This window comes from Tachypleus tridentatus, chromosome 5 (assembly GCF_004210375.1).
Source record: "Tachypleus tridentatus isolate NWPU-2018 chromosome 5, ASM421037v1, whole genome shotgun sequence".
NCBI lineage: Eukaryota > Metazoa > Arthropoda > Merostomata > Xiphosura > Limulidae > Tachypleus > Tachypleus tridentatus.
This window is the reverse complement of record NC_134829.1, coordinates 54,215,329-54,236,920: the sequence shown is the minus strand read 5'-3', so window position 1 is coordinate 54,236,920 and position 21,592 is coordinate 54,215,329. Positions and strand designations below refer to the sequence as shown.

Sequence of the window (21,592 nt, the reverse complement as noted above, 5' to 3'; positions counted from 1 at the left end):
AAGAATGACACTTTTGCCTGTTACGATACTTTTTCACCCTTTTCATAGCAGTAGGAAACATATAATTATTTCTGCAGCAAATGAATAAAATAAGGTATCTATTTCATCCATTCTTTAAACGTCCAGCCCATGGATATCCCATTTGTCGACAAGCCTACCCTTTGATGTGGTTACTTTTGAATTTCGCGCAAAGCTATACGAGCTATCTGAGCTAGCCGTCCCTAACTTAGCAGTGTAAGACTAGAGCAGGGGTTCCCAACCGGTGGGTCGCGACCCCCCAGGGGATCGCGAAGCCTTGGCAGGGGGGTCGCAAAGCCTTGGCAGGGGAGTCGCTTAGCCTTGTTAGAAGAGGCTTGGGATAACAGTAATTTTATTTCATCAATTACATTTTCATGCTCTTACATTTTTTTTGTTTCGGTGCAAAGCAAAACGTGTGCTACGTTAGTTCAATGTCATTAGGTGATATTATGGTGTATGTATGCGTGCCTGTGAGTGAATGTGCCTGTGTGAATGTGTATGTGTCTGCAACTGTATGTTGTGTGTACTAGTGAGTAGCGAGTATGTGAGTGCACGCGCATGTACATATGCTTGTGTGTCTGTTTAGCTGTGATTAAGTGTGTGTGTGCTCGCTGTCGACACGTGAGTCACATGTCCGTTGCTGATTGGTGGATGACGAATCGCGCGACTGGCCACGCTCCCTTCCCTCCCAATACTTACCCCATCATTACTCTACCTGCACCCCCCACAAGTAGTCAGTGTAAGATCTACAGTTGCCAAAGCGTTCATTATTCAACATTTTAATTTTATTTTAACAAGGAGATAAGTAAACAGTAGAGGTGAGTTGTGTCCATGGCTGAACGGCGCAGATACTAAGAATGCTACCTCAACATTGGCTTCACCACTGTGCTCGCCAACGACGGCATCGAGAAACCACAGTGTGTTTTGTGCATGTTGTCCTGAGTGCAGAGTCAATGAAACCATCAAAACTCAAGCGTCATCTCGAGACGAAACATCCAGAACACGCAAAGAAAGGTTTGGATTTCTTCAAACGGCATGAACGGTGTCTTAAAAGCCAAAGAATCGACAGAAGTGGGTCGTTTCAGCAGCAGAGTGCAGCCGTAGTGGAAGCTTCATATGAGATTGCATTCGAAATTGCTAAACAAAAAAAGCCTCACACGATTGGAGAAACACTTCTTAAACCCTGCTTGATGAAAGCAGTAAATCTTATTCTTGGAGAGCCAGTGTAAAGAAGATGCAGCAAGTATCCCTGTCAAATAATACTATACAGAGGCGCATTTCTAAAATGTCTATGGATGTGAAGGAACAGGTTTTGACTGAAATTAAGGGTTCCCCTTTGTTCTCCTTTCAGCTCGACGAGTCAACAGATGTAAGTTCATGTTCTCAGTTGCTTATCTTCGTGAGATACATTAATACAGGTGACATCAAAGACGAATTCTTATTCTGCAGTGCACTTGAAACCACAACAAAAGCTGATGATGTCATGGAAAAAGTTTCAACTTTTTTTCAAGACAAAGATCTTCAATGGGAAAACTTGTGTGGGGTTTGTACGGATGAGGCACCGGCTATGCTGGGATCGAAATCAGGATTCCAGTCGAGAGTGAAGGAGCTAGCACCTCAAGCAAAGAGCATCCACTGCATGATTCACCGATATGCTCTCGCCAGTAAGACCCTCCCTGCCTCTCTGCAGGAAGTGCTTGAATCTGTAATCAAAATTGTAAATTATGTGAAGACTCAAGCACTCACACTCGTCTATTCAAAGAACTATGCAAAGACATGAATGCTGACCACGAAGTCCTTCTCTTCTACACAGCAGTACGTTGGTTGTCGAAAGGAAACGTTATTAATCGTGTCTTTGAAATGAAAGATGAAATAAAGCTATTCCTGGAGACTCAAGAAAGGAAAGATCTTGTAGCTCACTTCGAAGATGAAGCATGGAATAAAAGGGTTGCTTACCTAGCCGACATTTTTGACCAGCTGAACAAGCTCAATTTGAAGCTTCAAGGAAGGGAAACACATGTTCTCCTTTTTCAAGATAGTCTTCAGGTCTTTGTTTCCAAAGTGCAGAACTGGCGTCGGAAAACCAATCTTAGAAACATCGCTATGTTTGAAAAACTTTGTGGAGGGACGGATGAGTCTCAGATCCAACTGGATCAGTTCCTCAAGGATGAGATTACCGAATATCTTCAGTCTCCAGAAAAGGAAGTCGAGCGTTACTTCCCTGAGCTATCACAGGAGCAGGAGGCCCTGGTAAGGAACCCATTTTGTACTGAACTTGATGTATTCAGCATCCCAGATGATATCCAAGATGAATTTCTGGATCTAAGGAACGACTCTTCAGCTCGAAATCCGTGACTCAGTTCTGGTGCGCTATGTATCAGTCATACTCCAAAGTCAGCATGATAGTTTTACGTGTCCTTGTTCCATTTGCTTCAACCTACTTGTGTAAGGCAAGATTTTCCACTCTTGTCAATATAAAAACAAATAATAGGAACAGATTGGATGTTGGAGATGACATGAGACTGGCTCTAACAAACTCTCGGCCACGAATTTCAAAGCTTGCTGCTGAAATGCAACATCAGGCATCTCACTAGCTGGGTTGGATAGCTGTTCAAACCTATGTTAATATTATTTTAAGAAATATATGTTCTTTTTGTGAATTCAGGTTGGACCAATGTGATTTAATTTGCTAATAAGTAATTACAGAATTTTAAAATATTTTTTAGATGTTTCTTTTCCTCTTCTTTACAGAAAATAAAAAAAAATTAAGCTGCTGATAGTAAGCCCTAAGTAGGGGGTCACATGGGTTTCAAACTTTTAGGTAAGGGGTCGCGAGTGCCAAAAGGTTGGGAAACCTTGGACCAGAGGAAAGGCAGCTAGTCATCATCACCCAAAAGAGGTGGATTGACCGTTACGCCCCCACGGCTTAACCACCTGGCCATCCCGGGCCTAATGTTGGTGCCTTTCAAGTGTTTTTTTCAGTTAGTGAAATAATTCTGTAAAGATAGACACGAATATACAGTTTCTTTTAAGCATAAAATTACATTGTAAGCTGTTTGTGTTCCATCCACCGAGGGTATTAAAACCAGAATTTTAGCATTATAAGTCTTTAAACTTATAACTGAGCCACCGGAAATCTTATGCTTGGTTAGGTGTTTTATGGCACAAAGCAACTAGGCTATCTGCGCCGAAGGCATATGCAATGGCATTTTAGACTGATTAGCCTTGAACGTTTTTTTTAAATTCTGGCTACAAGTGGAACACTTTAGTGACGGTGGGAGGCAAATCTCTTCCTTCCCCACAGTCTTTGCTATCCTGGTTCATGATAACAGTTGGTCGAGTTGGTTCCTAGACGTCCGCAGAGGGGGAAAGTTCCCCTCTCGTACCCCCTCCGGTAAAACGAGAAACATAATTCTTTCTTTATTCATTCAGCGTATGTATATGATTTTTTAATTCAATTCACAGTTTTACACTTGCATCCCCCAGGAACAATTCCTGAGGACGTCTACGGATGGCCCCTTCAAACATTCGCAGTATTAACTGCTTAAAAACATTTCACTCCAAAACTGCTATTTACGAGATTAAAACTTTATTACGGCTATCTATACATTAATAATTTTGAGCTTAGACGTGTGTTCCAGAATTACTTATTTTTTATTGATTCTGTGTTCTTTCATGATGAAGTATATGGAGATGTAATCGATTTCAATTGTTATGAATTAAGAAATCGAACGAAATAACTCATGCATTATGCAACTAATAAATAAATTAGAAATCACAAACAAAGGTACGAACTTTATTCTTCCAAGAAGTCGATGTGCAGTTTAGTTTTGTAAGATCGAGTTATTTGGTTTATGTTTCATGTATAAATATAATTAGACATGTGTTTAATTATCAATGAAAATTAAAAAGAGATATTATTATTATTATTATTAAGGAATCTATACTTATAGCATAAATTATAGATTGGAACTTTGAACATATTATATTCCGTTCTAGAGAGACTCAAGTTTTTGGTTTTAATTTGAGACTGTTAAGTGTTGTGAAAGTATGCCATTCAGTAATGTTATTGTGAAGTTTACAAGTAGAATCTGTATATTGTAGTGAGTATTAGTGTATTATTAACTCTTTGTGCTAGTTATATATATATATATAGTTTTGTCAAATTGGAATTTTATAAAATATTTTGTTTTCTTAAGAACATAAAATGTAGTGCTTCCTCTTAGTCCTATGTCAAATTCAAACTATATATATATAGGGGTTATACATTTTTAAATAAGTATATTTATTTCATGACCTAACTCATACGTGTACGGAACAATGAAAAATTAATAACAGTGCTACAAATAATACAGTCTAACGTGTGCAGTAATAAATCCAAATCTTATTCATGCTAAGGCTATATATATATATATATATATATATATATATATATATCGATTAAGTCAATAGGTTCCCATCCCTATGACCTTTCATTTTTCCAGTATCAGGTAAGCGACATTTACCAATGTTTAAAGGAGAACTTTATTTACATATAAACTTGCAGGACAGCTTTATCTTATATAAGTTAGGGTTATATTTGTGACTACAATGGTAATTTCAATAAATTAAAAAGGTTTGCTTTTGTTGAGCATCATTGATGTAGAAAAGTGTTATGTTAGTAAATAATAACATTGTTTCTGATTAGTTTAATTGTCCACCACAACACTTTTTTAATTTTCACTTCATTTAAATAATACAGGTAATATATTTTTAAAAGACCTTTGTAGCAGCTTTTACTGTTTTTCCCTTTACATATTAAGTTAAATCTTACAATAATTTATGTATATTACATATTGAAGTTCAGTAGATCTTTGCAATGACAAGATCCTTTTGTCTAGTCAGACAAATCTGCAAACTTGTAGTGTTAGAAACTGGGTTTTGATACTAATTATTTATATGAAGGTGACTTGTAAACACTATAATGTAACATATAAGCAAGAGGCTATTTTCTTTTAAAGACTGTTGTTGTACACTCATTTAAATAAAACCAACTGAAATGCATCTTTTATTTTAAAGAAATTATGAATTCCTCTTTTTGAACTTTTGTAAAGTGCTGGCCTCTACAATTGCCAACCGTTGCTTGCTCGTTAAACTACTCACTCTATCAGAAAACATAGATGTCTGAACTAGACGTTAATATGTTGCAAGAATTCTTCCAACATTTGTTTGATCCAAGTTATTCTGTACTAGTTTAGTATCTTCAATACAGCTAGAAATATCCAAACTTCATTACATCTACTATCATCAAAATCATTAACAAAAAGCTGGACTTGTAGTACATTACAATTAGCAAACCTATAGTTTTATAGGTTCTATTAATAACAATGTTTCAATTCCTGTCGCTCAACCAGTCATCTTACAATACAGTCAACTAGTCATTCTTTAGTGCACATCTATGTAATTTGTTTAATATTTGTATAAAGCTCTATATCTAAAGTCTTTAGAAAAATCTAAATACACAAGTTCTACCCACTTTACCATCATCCACATAAAGAGAAGTATCCTCAAGCAAAATTTTACTTTAGTGAATCCATGTTGTCTTTCATTTATATCAAAGTTCATTAAATGATTTTAGGAAAATTCTTTTATGAGACTTTAGAATTTTTCTCAACATAGAAGTAAGACTACACAACCTATAATTTTTAAGGAACTTATCTCCCAAATTTAAAAACAGGAATAAAATTAGCAGTTGTTTGTTTCATATCTCATTGTTTGCTGAAATGCTAAAAGTGAGAGAGAGAAAAACAGTGGCTCATCTGATATTTGATCTTATTTACAACCTGAGAACAAATGTCTGGTTTTGATGTTTCATTCTACTTACTCACGTATAACTCTCTTTCACTTTCCAAAAAGGGATTAATATCTACATGATCCAGGCAAATTCCAGTTTTTCCTATAGAATGTTCCTGGTCTGGAGTATTGGTAAGTTTTTATAAAAGTAGAAGAAAAAATCTAAAACCATGGCCATCTAATAAATCCTTTCTGTTGCCATGCTATGAGGTAGAATCCCGGTTTTAAAATCCTGCTTAATTTATCAAACTGTTGGTTTTAACATTAAGAATAGGTTCATTTAAAACTTTTTGTCATTTACTGATTTATATATCATAACCATATTTCTAAAGTTTGTTAAATTTTTCACACTGTCTGTTAATTGAACATTTTAAACATTTTTTACATCAGTATTTTCCTGGATGTTTGTAATAAGCTAATTTTTTGGTCATTCTTGTTGTTTTCTCCATAAGTAGGCCTAACTTGAATTAAAAGATTTTTTTTCTCAAAATTTCACAGACCTGTCTCGCTTCATCTTTTAACTCATTATCTCAATTCAATATTCATAAACCTTGTTTCATCTCCTGTAATTAGGAACTAACATTTCCTTCATCTTGCACTGCAGGAAAATGTGAAACATAATGCAATGTAATCTTTTTCTGGAAACATTCCCAACTTCAGTTCTTTAACTACTTTCTCATTAGTGGTTAATAGGAACTAAAATGTCACCCTCTCTGGTTGATTCCACCCACTAGTGGCACGGCAGTGGATCTGCAGACTAACAATGCTAGAAACTGAGTTTTGATACCTGTGGTGGGCAGAGCACATATAGCTCTGTGCATAGCCTTGTGCTTAACTTCAAACAAACTCACCTGGTGGGCTCCCTGACCAGTTAGTACTGAAAACTGTTCAGAATCATTTAAAGAAATCCCACTCCTTCATTACCTGACTTCATACAGTTCTTGTCATTTTGTTAAAAGTTAGTCTCTTGTGATGATTGCTTCATTGTTTTTAATGTCAACAGTTTCACAGTTTTTTGTTGACAACATAGGTCTGATCAGATGGCCTACAGTAGTTACTAGTTAAAAACTTCTTATAATTAAAATCCCTGATTCTAACTAATAATGGCTACATGTGTGACAGCTTTCTTTTTTGTTTACAATCATAATACCAACAGGTGGCAGCTCATCATTTTATATATCATTCACTCTCTTTTCAACAGATTTATAACTGGGATTTAAAAATATTACATGTTATCAGTTTTCTCCAAAGATGATAACATTTTTACGTACCAGTCTCCCACTTCACCCAGAATCCTGTACTACTTCATTTTGTTTCTAATACTACTAACATTAGAATAGAAGCAACCTATAAGCTTATTTTTAAACATTTTCTTGTCAGTCTCCAGCTAACTGGGTCTCATTTAATAATGCTATAAAATTACCGATAACACGACTGCACACAAACTGACAAGTTATTCAAGGACACCTTGTTCGCACAATCACCGATAACATGACTGCATTCACATACATACCAATCCTGTCAATAAATAAAAAGGAAGAGACTAGAGTTTGTATTCATTATATGAAAATAAACAATTGCCATCTTACCTTGATGAGTTCATATGGCACCCATACCACAGCTAAAAGATGCACAAGACATTTAACACACTACTGGAACAAATTTCAGAATGGTACATTGTACTACATTAATAATAATTATTATTAATAAATATTTACAAAATGGAGGTTAGTTACCTGTTTTTTACCACTAAAGAACGAGAAAAAGCAATTTTATTCATGTACCATAATATAACAATAAGGTCGGGACCCTTGCTAAACTTAGTGACCCTTGATAAACTTAGGGATCCAGAAAACCAGGAATTGCTATTTTCTTTGCATTTGAACCTGTTTGACTTGTATTTAAAATTATTTTTAATCTGTTGGCTCGAAGTTGTGTCCCAGCTGTCTTATCAGTTTATTTATTGTACCCCTAGTTCTTCAATGAGAAGAATAAACAAACAACAACAAAGATACATATATATAATAAACAACAACAAAAATACATATATATATATATATATATATATATATATATATATAAATAACATCAAAAATACACATATATATAATAAACAACAACAAAAATACATATATATATATATAAACAACAACAACAAAAATACACGTATATATAATAAACAACAACAACAAAAATACACGTATATATAATAAACAACAACAACAAAAATACACGTATATATAATAAACAACAACAACAAAAATACACGTATATATATATATATATATATAGTGCTAAAAGGATTTGAAATTGACACTTACGGTGGACAGAGCACACTCAGCCCATTCTGTAATTTTGTATTTCACAACAAACACAATGGCAGTAGTTCAATTATTTGCATAATTAGCCTAATTTTGATCAGTTTATTTTTATGAGTTATGATAAAAATAGATTAAGCTAAACATGTTTAAATTAATTAAAGATAATAATGAAAAGTCACAGTGTAATTATTTCATTTGCTGAATAGTTGGAATAAGTAAAAATGGTTATAATTAGAAACAGTAATTTCAGTTAGTAGATTATTTTTGTGGCAATCATAGTTTTTATCATAGGAACATTGGAATAAACTACAATATAAATGATTGGGAACAAGGATCTAAAGTAATTCATTATTTCCCTGCTACTATTTGATTTAATATCTTATTTGATGCCAGTCAATGCTTACAGATAATTGTTTCTATTGATTAACTAACCTACTTAAGTGGAATCTGCCTTCTTACTCTTAAAAACTATCCCACTGGGCCATCAAGTTCCAACTGTTTCTCTGAAGAGATTTCTGGTGATCTTTCATATAAATATTGTACTCTGCTTAATTCATTCTTATACTTAGCATGAAACAGCATTTCCAACAAGGTCACCTATTTCTATCATGAAACCTCTGAAAGAGATTTTTATTTTTTTGAGCGAATCTTCTGGTTTACTGTTTTAAATATGATTTTCTCTTATGTGCACTGCAAGAAAACAAAAGACAATGCTCCATAGTATCAATGACTAAACTGTTAGGGCACTCTATAACATCCTTTAATTCAGTACTTAGCAAGACAATTTAATTGATATACTTAATGAAAGAGTCTCCAACTCTGTAAACCTCTGAGCATCTTCAATATTACAAGGAGTCAAAGGTTCAGTTCTGTTAGATTAGTTCCTAGATTCCAACATAACATATCTTTATAGCCTTAAACATCTCTTGTTTTTGTGTGTATGATTTCTTTGCAATGTTTTTCTTTTACTCCAAAAATCCTGTTCTTGACATCATCCATGCTTTTGCAGTTGATGGGATTTTTTTTTCTTCAGGATGATACTTCACCTTTGCACATAGAATGGTTTTATTCCTTTCTACATCAAGGAAATTTGTATGCCGCTGAGCATTGAGCTATATCCTACCAATAATATACATTCAACGTGAATTGCATGAATTCATGATTTCATTGTCCTTTGACAGTAGCCCAGAGATGCCAACCATTATGATTTGAGCATAATCATTACGATTTTGGTGTATATGTTACGGCTGTATGCTCATACAGACAAATATTATGACTTGTTGCAACTCCCAAATTATTATATATTATATAGGCCTATACAATAAAGTGATAAATTGTTCCCCCAGGGCTTGAAAAGAAAATTTCTAGTGAGATACAAATAAATTTTGATAATAAATAAAAGACATAGTTGAAATGGCTACTTGCGATAATCATGTTTGTGCTTGAAATAATAAAAAATATTTGTATCTCCGCGTCTACCAATAGTTTGAGTGCAGTGCTTCTCCATGCTGGGTACGTGGGGGAATCCATAGTTACGTCATCAGTGCTTATCAGCCAATCAGCACTCACGTAGATGGGTATTTCTTGTTTTCTAAGCAGCATAGAAACACCAATGCGATCGTTCACAAGATGGAAAAAAAGAGGTTTCGTTCACCAGATTGTCTTGTTTCTGGCAAATCTAAAAGGACTAAAACTGTGAATCAAAAATTTAGGAAAGAGTATAGTCATTGCATCAAAAGTCAGTGACAGTCATGGGTTTTATACAGTTTGTCACATCGATTTTTCTGTGGCGCATGATGGGATAAACGATTGTTCCAGACATACAAAATCAGCATCTCACCAACAGAAGGCTGAGGCAAAGACAAAAACAATGCAAATAACGACATTTATGAGTAAGAATTCAGAATATGAAACCATAGATGCAGAATGATGTTCACACAATTTGTCATTGCTCGTAATTTACCCCTAGCTGTAGCCGATCATGCAGGACATCTATTCAGAAAAATGTTCCCAGACTCTGATATAGCAAAAAAATATGGCTGTGCTAGAACCAAAACTACAGCCATTGTACAAATGTTGGGTTGTGAAGATGGCAAAATGATTTCAAGCATACTTACTAACGGTGTTTACAGTTTAGCCACAGATGGATCCACAGACATGAATGACTCAAAACTGTATCGAGTGGTTGTACAATATCTGCACGGGCTCTGTCTACAACCATTATGCTCAGTCATTTGAAATAGTTGGCATTTCTAGTAGCCTTTCATCAATAGGAAGGAGACACAGCATGCTTTCACTCAGATGAACTTTATTCTTTATTTGGACATTGTCTAGAATGGAGGTGTTTAAAAATTATTAACAATTTATTTGATATTTGCATTTGTTTATAATGGAGTTAACTTTTTTCTAGTTTATGTGTTTTGTTGTTCACGTTTCACATAATAATTGCAGTTTATTTAATTTCACTTAAAAGTTTGATCATTCCTGTCATTGTGACATCTCAAGTGATGATATCTTCCACTTTATCCCATGATGTTGATGTCACAAAATCTGTCTGTTGTGATTTTATTGTTACTGGAAGACATGACAGCAAGTTGTTCAATGTGTTGTGGTTCCTTCATCCCATCCGTTCAGCCAATGTTCTTTCTTCTCAGGATGATGATGCAAATTGTTCAATGTGTTGTGGTTCCTTCATCCCATCCGTTCAGCCAATGTTCTTTCTTCTCAGGATGATGATGCAAATTGTTCGATGTGATGTGGTTCCTTCATCCCATCCATTCAGCCAATGCTCTTTCTTCTCAGGATGATGATTTTCACTGGTATTGCTCCATCAAGGTTTGCTTCAGACACGTCTTTATCTATGGAGGAAAAGTTTCACAACTTCTAATATTTTCATTGATGTGAATTTATAAGTATATTCTTTTTTGTTTCTTTCTTTTGTGTCTTTTGGTTCATCCTGTGCTTTAATATAGGAAACCTTGGTCTCAAGATTACTTTGCCTTTTCTCTTTCACCTGACGTTAGGGTCCATGCAGACTTGTTTCATGAAGAACTACTCACCAATATTAACAGACCTCATTAACTTGACAACTTATTTTTGGTTCTTCCTTCCAGCCAATATTCCTTCCAATTTCATGATTTCCAGTGTTTGGTATTTCCTTTACCTGCTTGAGGGTAGTAGATCCATTAACCTCTGTTTTCCTTTCTAGTGTCTAATTTTCATGCTTTTCTCTTTTTCCACCAGAATTCTGTGTTGCCTTTTGTCACTTCATTACACTCAAGATGGTTTTTTGTTTTCTTCTTTTCACCATGTTGACCCATATTTCTCTGTTTTTACTTTGTTCCCTTGCTGTTGGAATTTACTGGGAAGAAATGCCCTCTAGCTAATATACATCTTCCTCTGTGATCTTTCTCAGGCTGTGTTTCATTGGTCAAGGTTCATGGGGGTGTTTCTGACTTGCTGAAGGCTTGGGCCAAGGCAGCGTAATATTAGACATCATTGTCTACTTTAGTTTCTCATTTTTTTATCATTACCATTCTCTTTCTGCTCCTAGGCCTGCTGTGTTCATCTCTGTTTACCATTCCTGCTTTCCAGCTTGCTCCTCCTTCCTGTTCTTTCACTTCTAAACACCATTGTTGCTTGTCTCAATGGTGACTACTGTGTTGTGTCTGGCTTTGTGGAAGCCTTTCTTTGTCAGCCTTTGATCTCTGTTTTCAACTGACTGATGGATTTTTTGGGTTCCACTCATGACTCATCTTTCCATTTCTCTTTTCATCCTCTCCTTTTATGGTTTCCTTTTTTTTAATTTTGATCTATCTTTTCTTCAGTATCTTGAGGAGATGATCTCAAATCTCTTGGCCAAGAATACCATTGAGGGAATATTTATTCTTACCATGGTTTATAATTCTCATCTCTTTCGGTTCCCCCAACCAGATGAGGATTAACATTTGATTGTTGACCTGATGTCTTTCAACTAATTTCTTGTCAATCCCATATGTAAGGGTTCTTTTCTCAAAGGTGATTCTTTTCACCCAAACTGTGGATGATCAAGGTCAGTGTTTCAGATGCCCTTTTATGCATTTTGACTGACTCATCCTCTTGGTGTTTTCTTCATTTCATCCACTGGTTTATGTCTTCCTGTTCTGTGCTTTTTCTTTTGGTATTATGTCTACATTTAATGTCTTCACTTATGTCATGGGAGTATCTGTCTGTATGTTCATAGGTTGGAGCTGAAGTTTCATTACTACGTGGATGATTGGCATCTCTTTGCCCCTTCTTAGGAGGACTATTCTCAATCCTGCATTCATCTTTGAGAGGCTTCTTGGCTGGGCTGGCTTGTTTAGCCTTCCAAATATTTTCTTGTGCTGATTGGGCTTATGTATGAAGTTGCCTCTTCACCTTTAGGATATTGTTGGGTTTGCTCTCACTTGAATGTGTATGTTATTGATGATTTTGCCAGGTAGGTGAGTAGGTGTCGTCTTCCATTAGGGTTGTTTTGTTTTTTGAATTAAGCACAAAGCTACACAATGGGCTATCTGTGCTCTGCCCACCATGGGTATCGAAACCTGGTTTTTAGCATTGTAAGTCTGCAGATATACCGCTGAGCCACTGGGGGGCCTTCCATTCTGAATTTATGTTTAGATGTTTCTGAAGAAAGTTCATCTATAATTTTTTGCATGAAGGCTTCCATCATTTCAATGTGGGATTGTAGCTATCCTTTGTAAATAGGTGAGATATTATCTTGGAAGTTGATATTTTCCTTATTTGAAAATATTTTTCTAGTAGACTCTTACCTCTTCACACTTCACTCATCTTACCTACATCCAATACAGTTTCTTTTTGCTCCATCTGAGAGTAAAGTTACTTTGAGCACAACTGCTTAGGGGGTAATTGTATTACCCTGCTCTTGGTTGAGGACTTTTGTACCTTGGTCATAACATGGTGCATTAGTACAGTGCATGTTAAACACACTTTTTAGGTGGAAAGTAACTCAAGGATAGTGGAATGCAAATCTTGCAGGCTTATGCATAAAAAGATCGAGCTGTTTTCTGTGTGAAGTTGAGTATCTGTTGAAACTAAATTTAAATCTGAGGAAAACATTAATTTTCGACTTTTATCCCACTTAACAATGTGGAAGATATTTCTTGTACTTCTTTAGCTTGGGAAAATTTTATTTGTTTGATTCAGACTTTTTTTCTATCCAAAATTATACATTTTTATTATATTACGAAAGTTCTTAAATTATTACGAAATTCAAAATGCTTAATTTAAATGTGACAGAAAATGAAATCTACTTGTTTATTGGAAGATACTGAAACTTATTAAAATAAAAGTCAAGAAAGGTGTTGTTAAAGCAGATAAGGGCAGAATTTGTGTAGAATATCACCATTGACCTGAAAGGTTTTTATATTTGTATAAACTGTTTAAAAATAGGATGTTAGTGAAGTGCTGATCAAATAAAAGTTTTTAATAGTGGAGGAGAGGAAGTTAATCTTAATGTGATTAATTTGTTTAAAGGTAGTTATGCAAATAAGTTGTTGTGGTTGAATAAGACGATGTGGTAACTATTTCACAAGGTATGTTACTAACGTGTCCTTGGTTTAAGTTGTCTGTCTGTTTGTTATGTAACTACTACTAGATGTCTGTGCCAATCTCAACCAAATTTTGTAGGATGATAGTTTGGAACAAGAGACATCATAATGGTGGGTTTATAACCCCTCCATCTCCCGTTATTGTTGTTATTGAGTATATATTACCTTTGGCATAAGTTCATGTTAACTGCATTAATGTCCTTACACCAAAAGAAAAAAGAAACTTTTAGTAAATTTTGTATAACACAATATACACACAGTGTGTGTGTGTGTGTGTGGAGGTTCAAACATCTCTCACATATCTTAGTGTAGTAGCACTCTTTATAGAGGGATGCAGTGAAAATATAGACATTACTATCAGGGTCTGGCATTTATTTAAGTTCATCACCTGGACAAAGAAATTGTACCTTCAAAATGTTTGCTATAAAGACATTGTTTTAATTTATTCCAAAGTTCTGGAAATACAGAAAAACATGTTGGCAGCTTTCAAGATTTTGTACTTTAATATCATATATTTTAAAACTTTTTTGTGAAATGTTATTTTTTTATGGATACGAAAATTATCATTATGGAGAGAAATGTTAACATGAAGAAATTTCAGTTTTTGAAGAAGAGAATCCTGGATGAATCTCTGAATTTAGATTTTCACTTGTTGTTTCTCTTTTATTGGAAATGTTGATAGAGTGTAAAAACATGAGAAATTATTTGGTAAAAGAAGCCCTTCTTTCTTCTCAACATGAAACACAGCTTTAATCTTATAGAGATATTGGTAATGAGCTGCAATACTAAAAACACCAAGTGAAACATTGTTGCCATGGTTAGAAGCCTGTATTATCACTTAAGTCTAATTGTTAATTAATAAGTAATTATCTTTTATAACTGGATGCTAATTATTAACTGGTTTTTTTATCTCACAGTTTGGCTACAAATTTGCTGCTGTTTTTAATGAAGTCTTGAGAATAACTGTTTTTGTGTGGGTAGCAAATTAGAATCAATCCTTGGTTTTCTCGGTGGAAGTTTGTTGTATCCACTTGACTGGGGTCTCCCTCTATCAGAACTTGAATCAACTAATTGTTTGAATGTTTTCAGGAGGTGTGTCCAGGTATTACTGATTTCCTGTGCTAGGTTCACTATTTTATCAGTTGGTGGAGGTAGAAGATTCTTTTATTTTTATTTTTCTTGTGTACTTTATATCATATAATTATGCTCTCATTTCTTGAAGCTGAATGTTGGGTTATCCTATCTGTCCATCCTGATCTCGTGGACAGAATATCTTAAGGCTGAATTGATTGGTTGCATTCAAACTTCAAGATCCGATTAACTTTTGTAGGTTGCCTGTAAAAGGTTAATCGTACTATGGGGACTTAAGTAAGCATACAGTATAATATCAGTTGGGGCAAAGATGTTTCATAAATACAACTTCCTCTTGTTTTAGTATTATTTCCAGTTTACTGTTTGGTCATAACTACATATAGCTCAGTATTACCATGTCTTGTTTGTTTACTTTGTTGACTTCTGATTTCTGTTGATCTTTTTATTTGTACAACTTTCAGGGAACTAAATTTGCAGAGGATGCAGTAAGTGGTGTCTTTCCTCTCCATTAGGTCCTGAGGTGATTTGATGGGTACCAGTTGTCATTATTATGTCAGATATGTCTGTACATATAATAGTTTACTCAGCAAAATTGACAAGAACTGGTGCTAATTAGTGTATCAAATAACATGAGTCCAAAAAAATCAGCTATGAAAAGGCAATTATAAAGTGTTTTAGCTTTTTATAAGATGTTTGTATTAATGAAAGGAATTAATATAAATCATTTAAAATAGGAAATACTGAAATTATTACTGTGAGTATAATTACACACACAGCAGTCTGTATGTAAAATTAGCAGTAAGAAAAAAGATTAATGATCAAATTTGGATGAGGAACATTAGATTTATCTTTATTTCAGAATCGACTTCAACTGTACAACTACTTTTCTCAGAATGAGTTTATTTACAAAGAAAACAACTCCATCAGGTAAGGAACAATAACAAAATTCATAATATGGAGTATATGTCTTTAGGTAAGGAACATTAACAAAATTCATAATATGGAGTATATGTCTTTAGGTAAGGAACATTAACAAAATTCATAATATGGAGTATATGTCTTTAGGTAAGGAACATTAACAAAATTCATAATATGGAGTATATGTCTTTAGGTAAGGAACATTAACAAAATTCATAATATGGAGTACATGTCTTTAGATAAGGAACATTAACAAAATTCATAATATGGAGTACATGTCTTTAGATAAGGAACATTAACAAAATTCATAATATGGAGTACATGTCTTTAGATAAGGAACATTAACAAAATTCATAATATGGAGTATATGTTTTTAGGTGAGGAACATTAACAAAATTCATAATATGGAGTATATGTTTTTAGGTGAGGAACATTAACAAAATTCATAATATGGAGTATATGTCTTTAGGTGAGGAACATTAACAAAATTCATAATATGGAGTATATGTCTTTAGGTGAGGAACATTAACAAAATTCATAATATGGAGTATATATTTTTAGGTGAGGAACATTAACAAAATTCATAATATGGAGTACATGTCTTTAGGTAAGGAACATTAACAAAATTCATAATATGGAGTACATGTCTTTAGGTAAGGAACATTAACAAAATTCATAATATGGAGTATATGTCTTTAGGTAAGGAACATTAACAAAATTCATAATATGGAGTATATGCCTTTAGGTGAGGAACATTAACAAAATTCATAATATGGAGTACAAGTCTTTAGGTGAGGAACATTAACAAAATTCATAATATGGAGTACATGACTTTAAGTAAGGAACATTAACAAAATTCATAATATGGAGTACATGTCTTTAGGTGAGGAACATTAACAAAATTCATAATATGGAGTACAAGTCTTTAGGTGAGGAACATTAACAAAATTCATAATATGGAGTATATGTCTTTAGGTGAGGAACATTAACAAAATTCATAATATGGAGTACAAGTCTTTAGGTAAGAAACATTAACAAAATTCATAATATGGAGTATATGTCTTTAGGTAAGGAACATTAACAAAATTCATAATATGGAGTACGTCTTTAGGTAAGGAACATTTAACAAAATTCATAATATGGAGTACATGTCTTTAGATAAGGAACATTAACAAAATTCATAATATGGAGTATATGTCTTTAGGTGAGGAACATTAACAAAATTCATAATATGGAGTATATGTCTTTAGGTGAGGAACATTAACAAAATTCATAATATGGAGTATATGTTTTTAGGTGAGGAACATTAACAAAATTCATAATATGGAGTATATGTTTTTAGGTGAGGAACATTAACAAAATTCATAATATGGAGTATATGTCTTTAGGTGAGGAACATTAACAAAATTCATAATATGGAGTACATGTCTTTAGATAAGGAACATTAACAAAATTCATAATATGGAGTATATGTCTTTAGGTGAGGAACATTAACAAAATTCATAATATGGAGTATATGTCTTTAGGTGAGGAACATTAACAAAATTCATAATATGGAGTACAAGTCTTTAGGTGAGGAACATTAACAAAATTCATATGGAGTACATGTCTTTAGGTGAGGAACATTAACAAAATTCATAATATGGAGTATATGTCTTTAGGTGAGGAACATTAACAAAATTCATAATATGGACTATATGTCTTTAGGTGAGGAACCTTAACAAAATTCATAATATGGAGTATATGTTTTTAGGTGAGGAACATTAACAAAATTCATAATATGGAGTATATGTCTATAGGTGAGGAACATTAACAAAATTCATAATATGGAGTATATGTCTTTAGGTAAGGAACATTAACAAAATTCATAATATGGAATGCACGTCTTTAGGTAAGGAACATTAGCAAAATTCATAATATGTAGTATATCAAGTTTGTTTTAATACAAATCTGATTTTCGTGTCATGATTAAAAATCTTTTCTTCATGCCAAAAATCTTGGATGTTATTCGTGTAATTTCTAAAATGCCCTAAATGCATTTCAAATATTTTGTTTTTATTATATATATTTTATCTCTTATTTTCTTTACTCTAACTGTAGGGAGTCTGTTTGTTTGATCAACTTTGTAAACACTGTAAAACTTAGAAAATAATTTTTTTTTGTCCTAGAATTACTCCAAATTATATTACAAAAATGTAAGTTTAGATTAAATAGCTTAAGTCTTATAGCATTATTCATTTATATATCTTTATTAGTTGTATTATATTGACTTTCCAGTTATGCCTGTCTAATAACACAGATGTTACAATAACGTGGTGCACGTGCACTTATTACTACATATAATGATGTAAAACTGATGTTTAGTCTTTACAAGGTAACCAGTCTTTTGTAATATGTAGACACATTTTAATTATTATATATTTATATAGATTATTAGTATTTACAAACATTCTTAAACATATTTTTGTTATAACATGGGACAGGGATTGAAAAATTAAAGCAAACAATTATCTTTTCTTGTAATGACCTTTGTACTAGGTTATTGTTTTTTGTAGCTATCTAAACCTTAAGAAATTTCACATGTGAAGAATGTGAAATATTTTTTTTTAGGTATTCTTATACACATTCTTATAACCAGAAAATCATAAATTACTGTGTTGGTACAATAAGTGTATGTAAGGGACTGTTTACAAAAATGGGAAGACTTGAGCAGGGCTGGTGCATTTGCTTCAGTACATGAGCTATATCTCAGGTATTTTGTATTCTAGCTTGTTAATATCGGTAATTTTAGTTCATAATTTGTATGAAACTGTATACTTTGAATTTTGACATCACAAATATCTAACTTGAACCAGTGCTGTATTCAACATACCATATGGCAAACATAAATTTATGTTTAAGTTTTTTTTTTTAATTTGCTTTTGAAATAAAGGAATCGAATAATGTGTAATAATAAAATTTAAATGTAATCTATAGGTTAATACCATCCATATTGTCACATATTTATAAAATAGTACTCAAATAAAATTTTGAATGAAGTCAACAAATGTGATGACATGGCCTTTGACCAGTGACTTGTAGTAAAAGGGTTAATGGGTGATATTAAGCTATCCAGGTACTGGGTAGACTAATGCTTGTGAACATAAAATTCTTGAATTGTTAGCTCAATGCAACATTAGAAGAGTGATAAAAGAGTTTTATATATCTCATCTGTAAGAAACAAATGAAGGGAAGTCTGAAAAACAATAAATATCTTATGTAGCTATGTATTAAAGGAAAATTTCCTCATTTGTTCACTGCCTTCACTTTTAAAATTATTGGAATGCCTGGAGTTGAATCAGTGTTATTTATTGGTTTATTCTTATTTAATTAAAGCTATAAGGGAAACTTAATACATGTATTTTACACCCTATATTGTGATATCTCTTGTTAATATTTGAACTGATTCATAAGCTAAGTTCAAGGACCTGACAATTAACAGATGTTTCTTTTCTGTTTTTCTGAATGTGACTATCCCTTACATTAGTTCTCATCTTCATTGCAACTGTTGTCTGAGGACTTTCACAGGTCTCCTGCTCAATTTTCAGAGGATCTGAGTCACTTACTGACATCTACTTTAGTTAGGTCATTAGCTCATGTTCTGTCTCCTTACTTTAGTTAGGTCATTAGCTCATGTTCTGTCTCCTTACTTTAGTTAGGTCATTAGCTCATGTTCTGTCTCCTTACTTTAGTTAGGTCATTAGCTCATGTTCTGTCTCCTTACTTTAGTTAGGTCATTAGCTCATGTTCTGTCTCCTTACTTTAGTTAGGTCATTAGCTCATGTTCTGTCTCCTTACTTTAGTTAGGTCATTAGCTCATGTTCTGTCTCCTTTTTCTCTTGGTTGCTTTGTTGCTAGATCTTTTGGAGAGAGATGCCTTGCTCGAGGGTGTTTGGCTTCTATTTTCAGCTCTTGGAGATGTTCCTTTAATTAATTTTTGCAGGTATTCCAGATTTCATTGAATCTTGGACAGATGTGACCCATCTCCACTCTTTTCTTCTGACACTGGCCTTCTGCCTTTCCCACACCTATACAGATCTGTTTAGTGCACTTGTTGTTCAGATTTCTAGTTCTTCTGCATTGGCTTTATGTTCCTTTTGAATATAATCATCTTTTTCCTTTCGAGCTGAATGTCTCTGTGACTATTATCAACTTTGTATATTGGTGGAACTGAAACTGGTCTTATGTCAGTCTAGCAGTACATAGGTCGGACCTGGTGATGTACACAATGAAATGCTGCATCATCTATCTCCTGCTTCTCTTGCTATTCTTCTTATTGAATGTTTTTCTTGATGCCTGGCACCAGACTATTGTCATACCTTTCTCTAAGCCTGGCAAGGATCCCAAGATTCCTTCAAACTACCTTCCAATTGTTTTGATGAGCTGTCTCTGTGAGACCTTAGAGAAGATGGTTAATGCTCATCTTGTTTGGTTCCTAGAATCACACAACCTCCTCTTGCCCACTCAATGTGGGGTCTGACAACAACGCTCCACTACAGACCACCTGATTCAACTTGAAACGTAAATCATAGAAGCCTTTCTCAATCAACACCTTGTATCAATATTCTTTGACATTGAGAAAGCTTATGACACAATATCAAGGTATGGCATTTTGCAAGACCTCCATTTATATGGGTTAAGTGACAATTTGCCCATTTTTTTCTCAACTTTTAATGGACATGTGATTCCAAGTTTGTGTTGGTTTGACACTTTCCTGTTCTTTTTTACAAGAACTTGGAGCCCCTCAGGGCTGTGTTATGAGTGTCACACTTTTCAGTATAAAGACTAATGCCTTCACTGAACAACTCCCTTTTACTGTTGCAAACGTGATTTATGTCAATGACTTTCAAATCTCATGTCAGTTGTCAAACATGAGGTATATTGAGCAGAAGCTACAGACTGCCCTCAATAGTTTACTGAAGTGGACCACAGCAAAAGGCTTTAACTTCTGTCTCTCTCTAAAACCATTTGCATGCACTTTTGCTGCCAACAGGGTATTCACCCTGATTCTGAACTCCATATTGGTGAAGTAATGCTATCTGTGGTCCCTGAGATAAAGTTCTTGGAGCTTATCTTTGACCATAAGCTGACCTTTATTCCACACATCAAGCAGCTACTAGTCAAATGTACAAGAGCACTGAACATCCTCCATGTTCTCTCTTCCACCACTTGGGGAGTGGATTGACATTCTATGCTAAAGATATATCGTGCTCTTATTCGATTGAAACTCCACTATGTATTACTGGTCTATGGCTCTGTCAGGACCTCAGCCTTGAAGATGCTGGACCCCATTCATTATCAGGGACTTTGGCTCTGCTCTGGGGCCTTCTGCACTTCCCCAGTTCAGAGCTTATACACAGTCTCATGAACCTACTTTGCACCTCTACTGTTTACAACTGTCTTTACTATATGTCTCAAAACTTCGGTCCTTACTACAGCATCCTACCACGGGTTGTGTTTTCCTTCCTCAGTGGGCCTTGCTTTTTAGAACAGATGATCTGCCATTGCACCTTTAGGCTTTTGTATGTAGAATTGGGTCTGTCTTTGAATAATATTGCTCTATCTACTGGTCAGCCCATCCCACCATGGCTTATTACAATCCTCAAATGTGACCTTTCTTTAAGTCATTCGAAAATGCAGATACTCCTGATTGGAAGTACTGTCTGTTATTTGCTGAACATCTTTTGAACCATTTTTTCATTCCTATTTATATGGATGGTTTGAAATCAAATGACTCTGCAATGGTTTGTTTTGGTTCTGTGGTTGCATGCAGAATCCCCC

At 34.1% G+C, this 21,592-nt stretch overlaps 1 protein-coding gene across 6 annotated transcripts in view; it reads left to right on the top strand.

Moving 5' to 3' along the window:
- The first annotated feature begins 2,747 nt into the window (after positions 1-2,747).
- CHMP2B (Charged multivesicular body protein 2b) overlaps positions 2,748-21,592 on the top strand; it is a 40,340-nt gene continuing 21,495 nt past the window's right edge. Inside the window, exons 1-3 of one of the 6 annotated variants that reach the window (XM_076502606.1) lie at positions 4,192-4,421; positions 4,485-4,508; positions 15,714-15,781. In XM_076502606.1, the coding sequence (XP_076358721.1) occupies positions 4,420-4,421; positions 4,485-4,508; positions 15,714-15,781 (94 nt within the window). In that variant the 5' untranslated portion in view covers positions 4,192-4,419. Of the gene's footprint in view, positions 4,122-4,191; positions 4,422-4,484; positions 4,509-5,913; positions 5,983-15,713; positions 15,782-21,592 lie in introns of those variants that run through there. The other 5 variants (XM_076502609.1, XM_076502612.1, XM_076502607.1 and 2 more) reach the window with 5 other exon arrangements.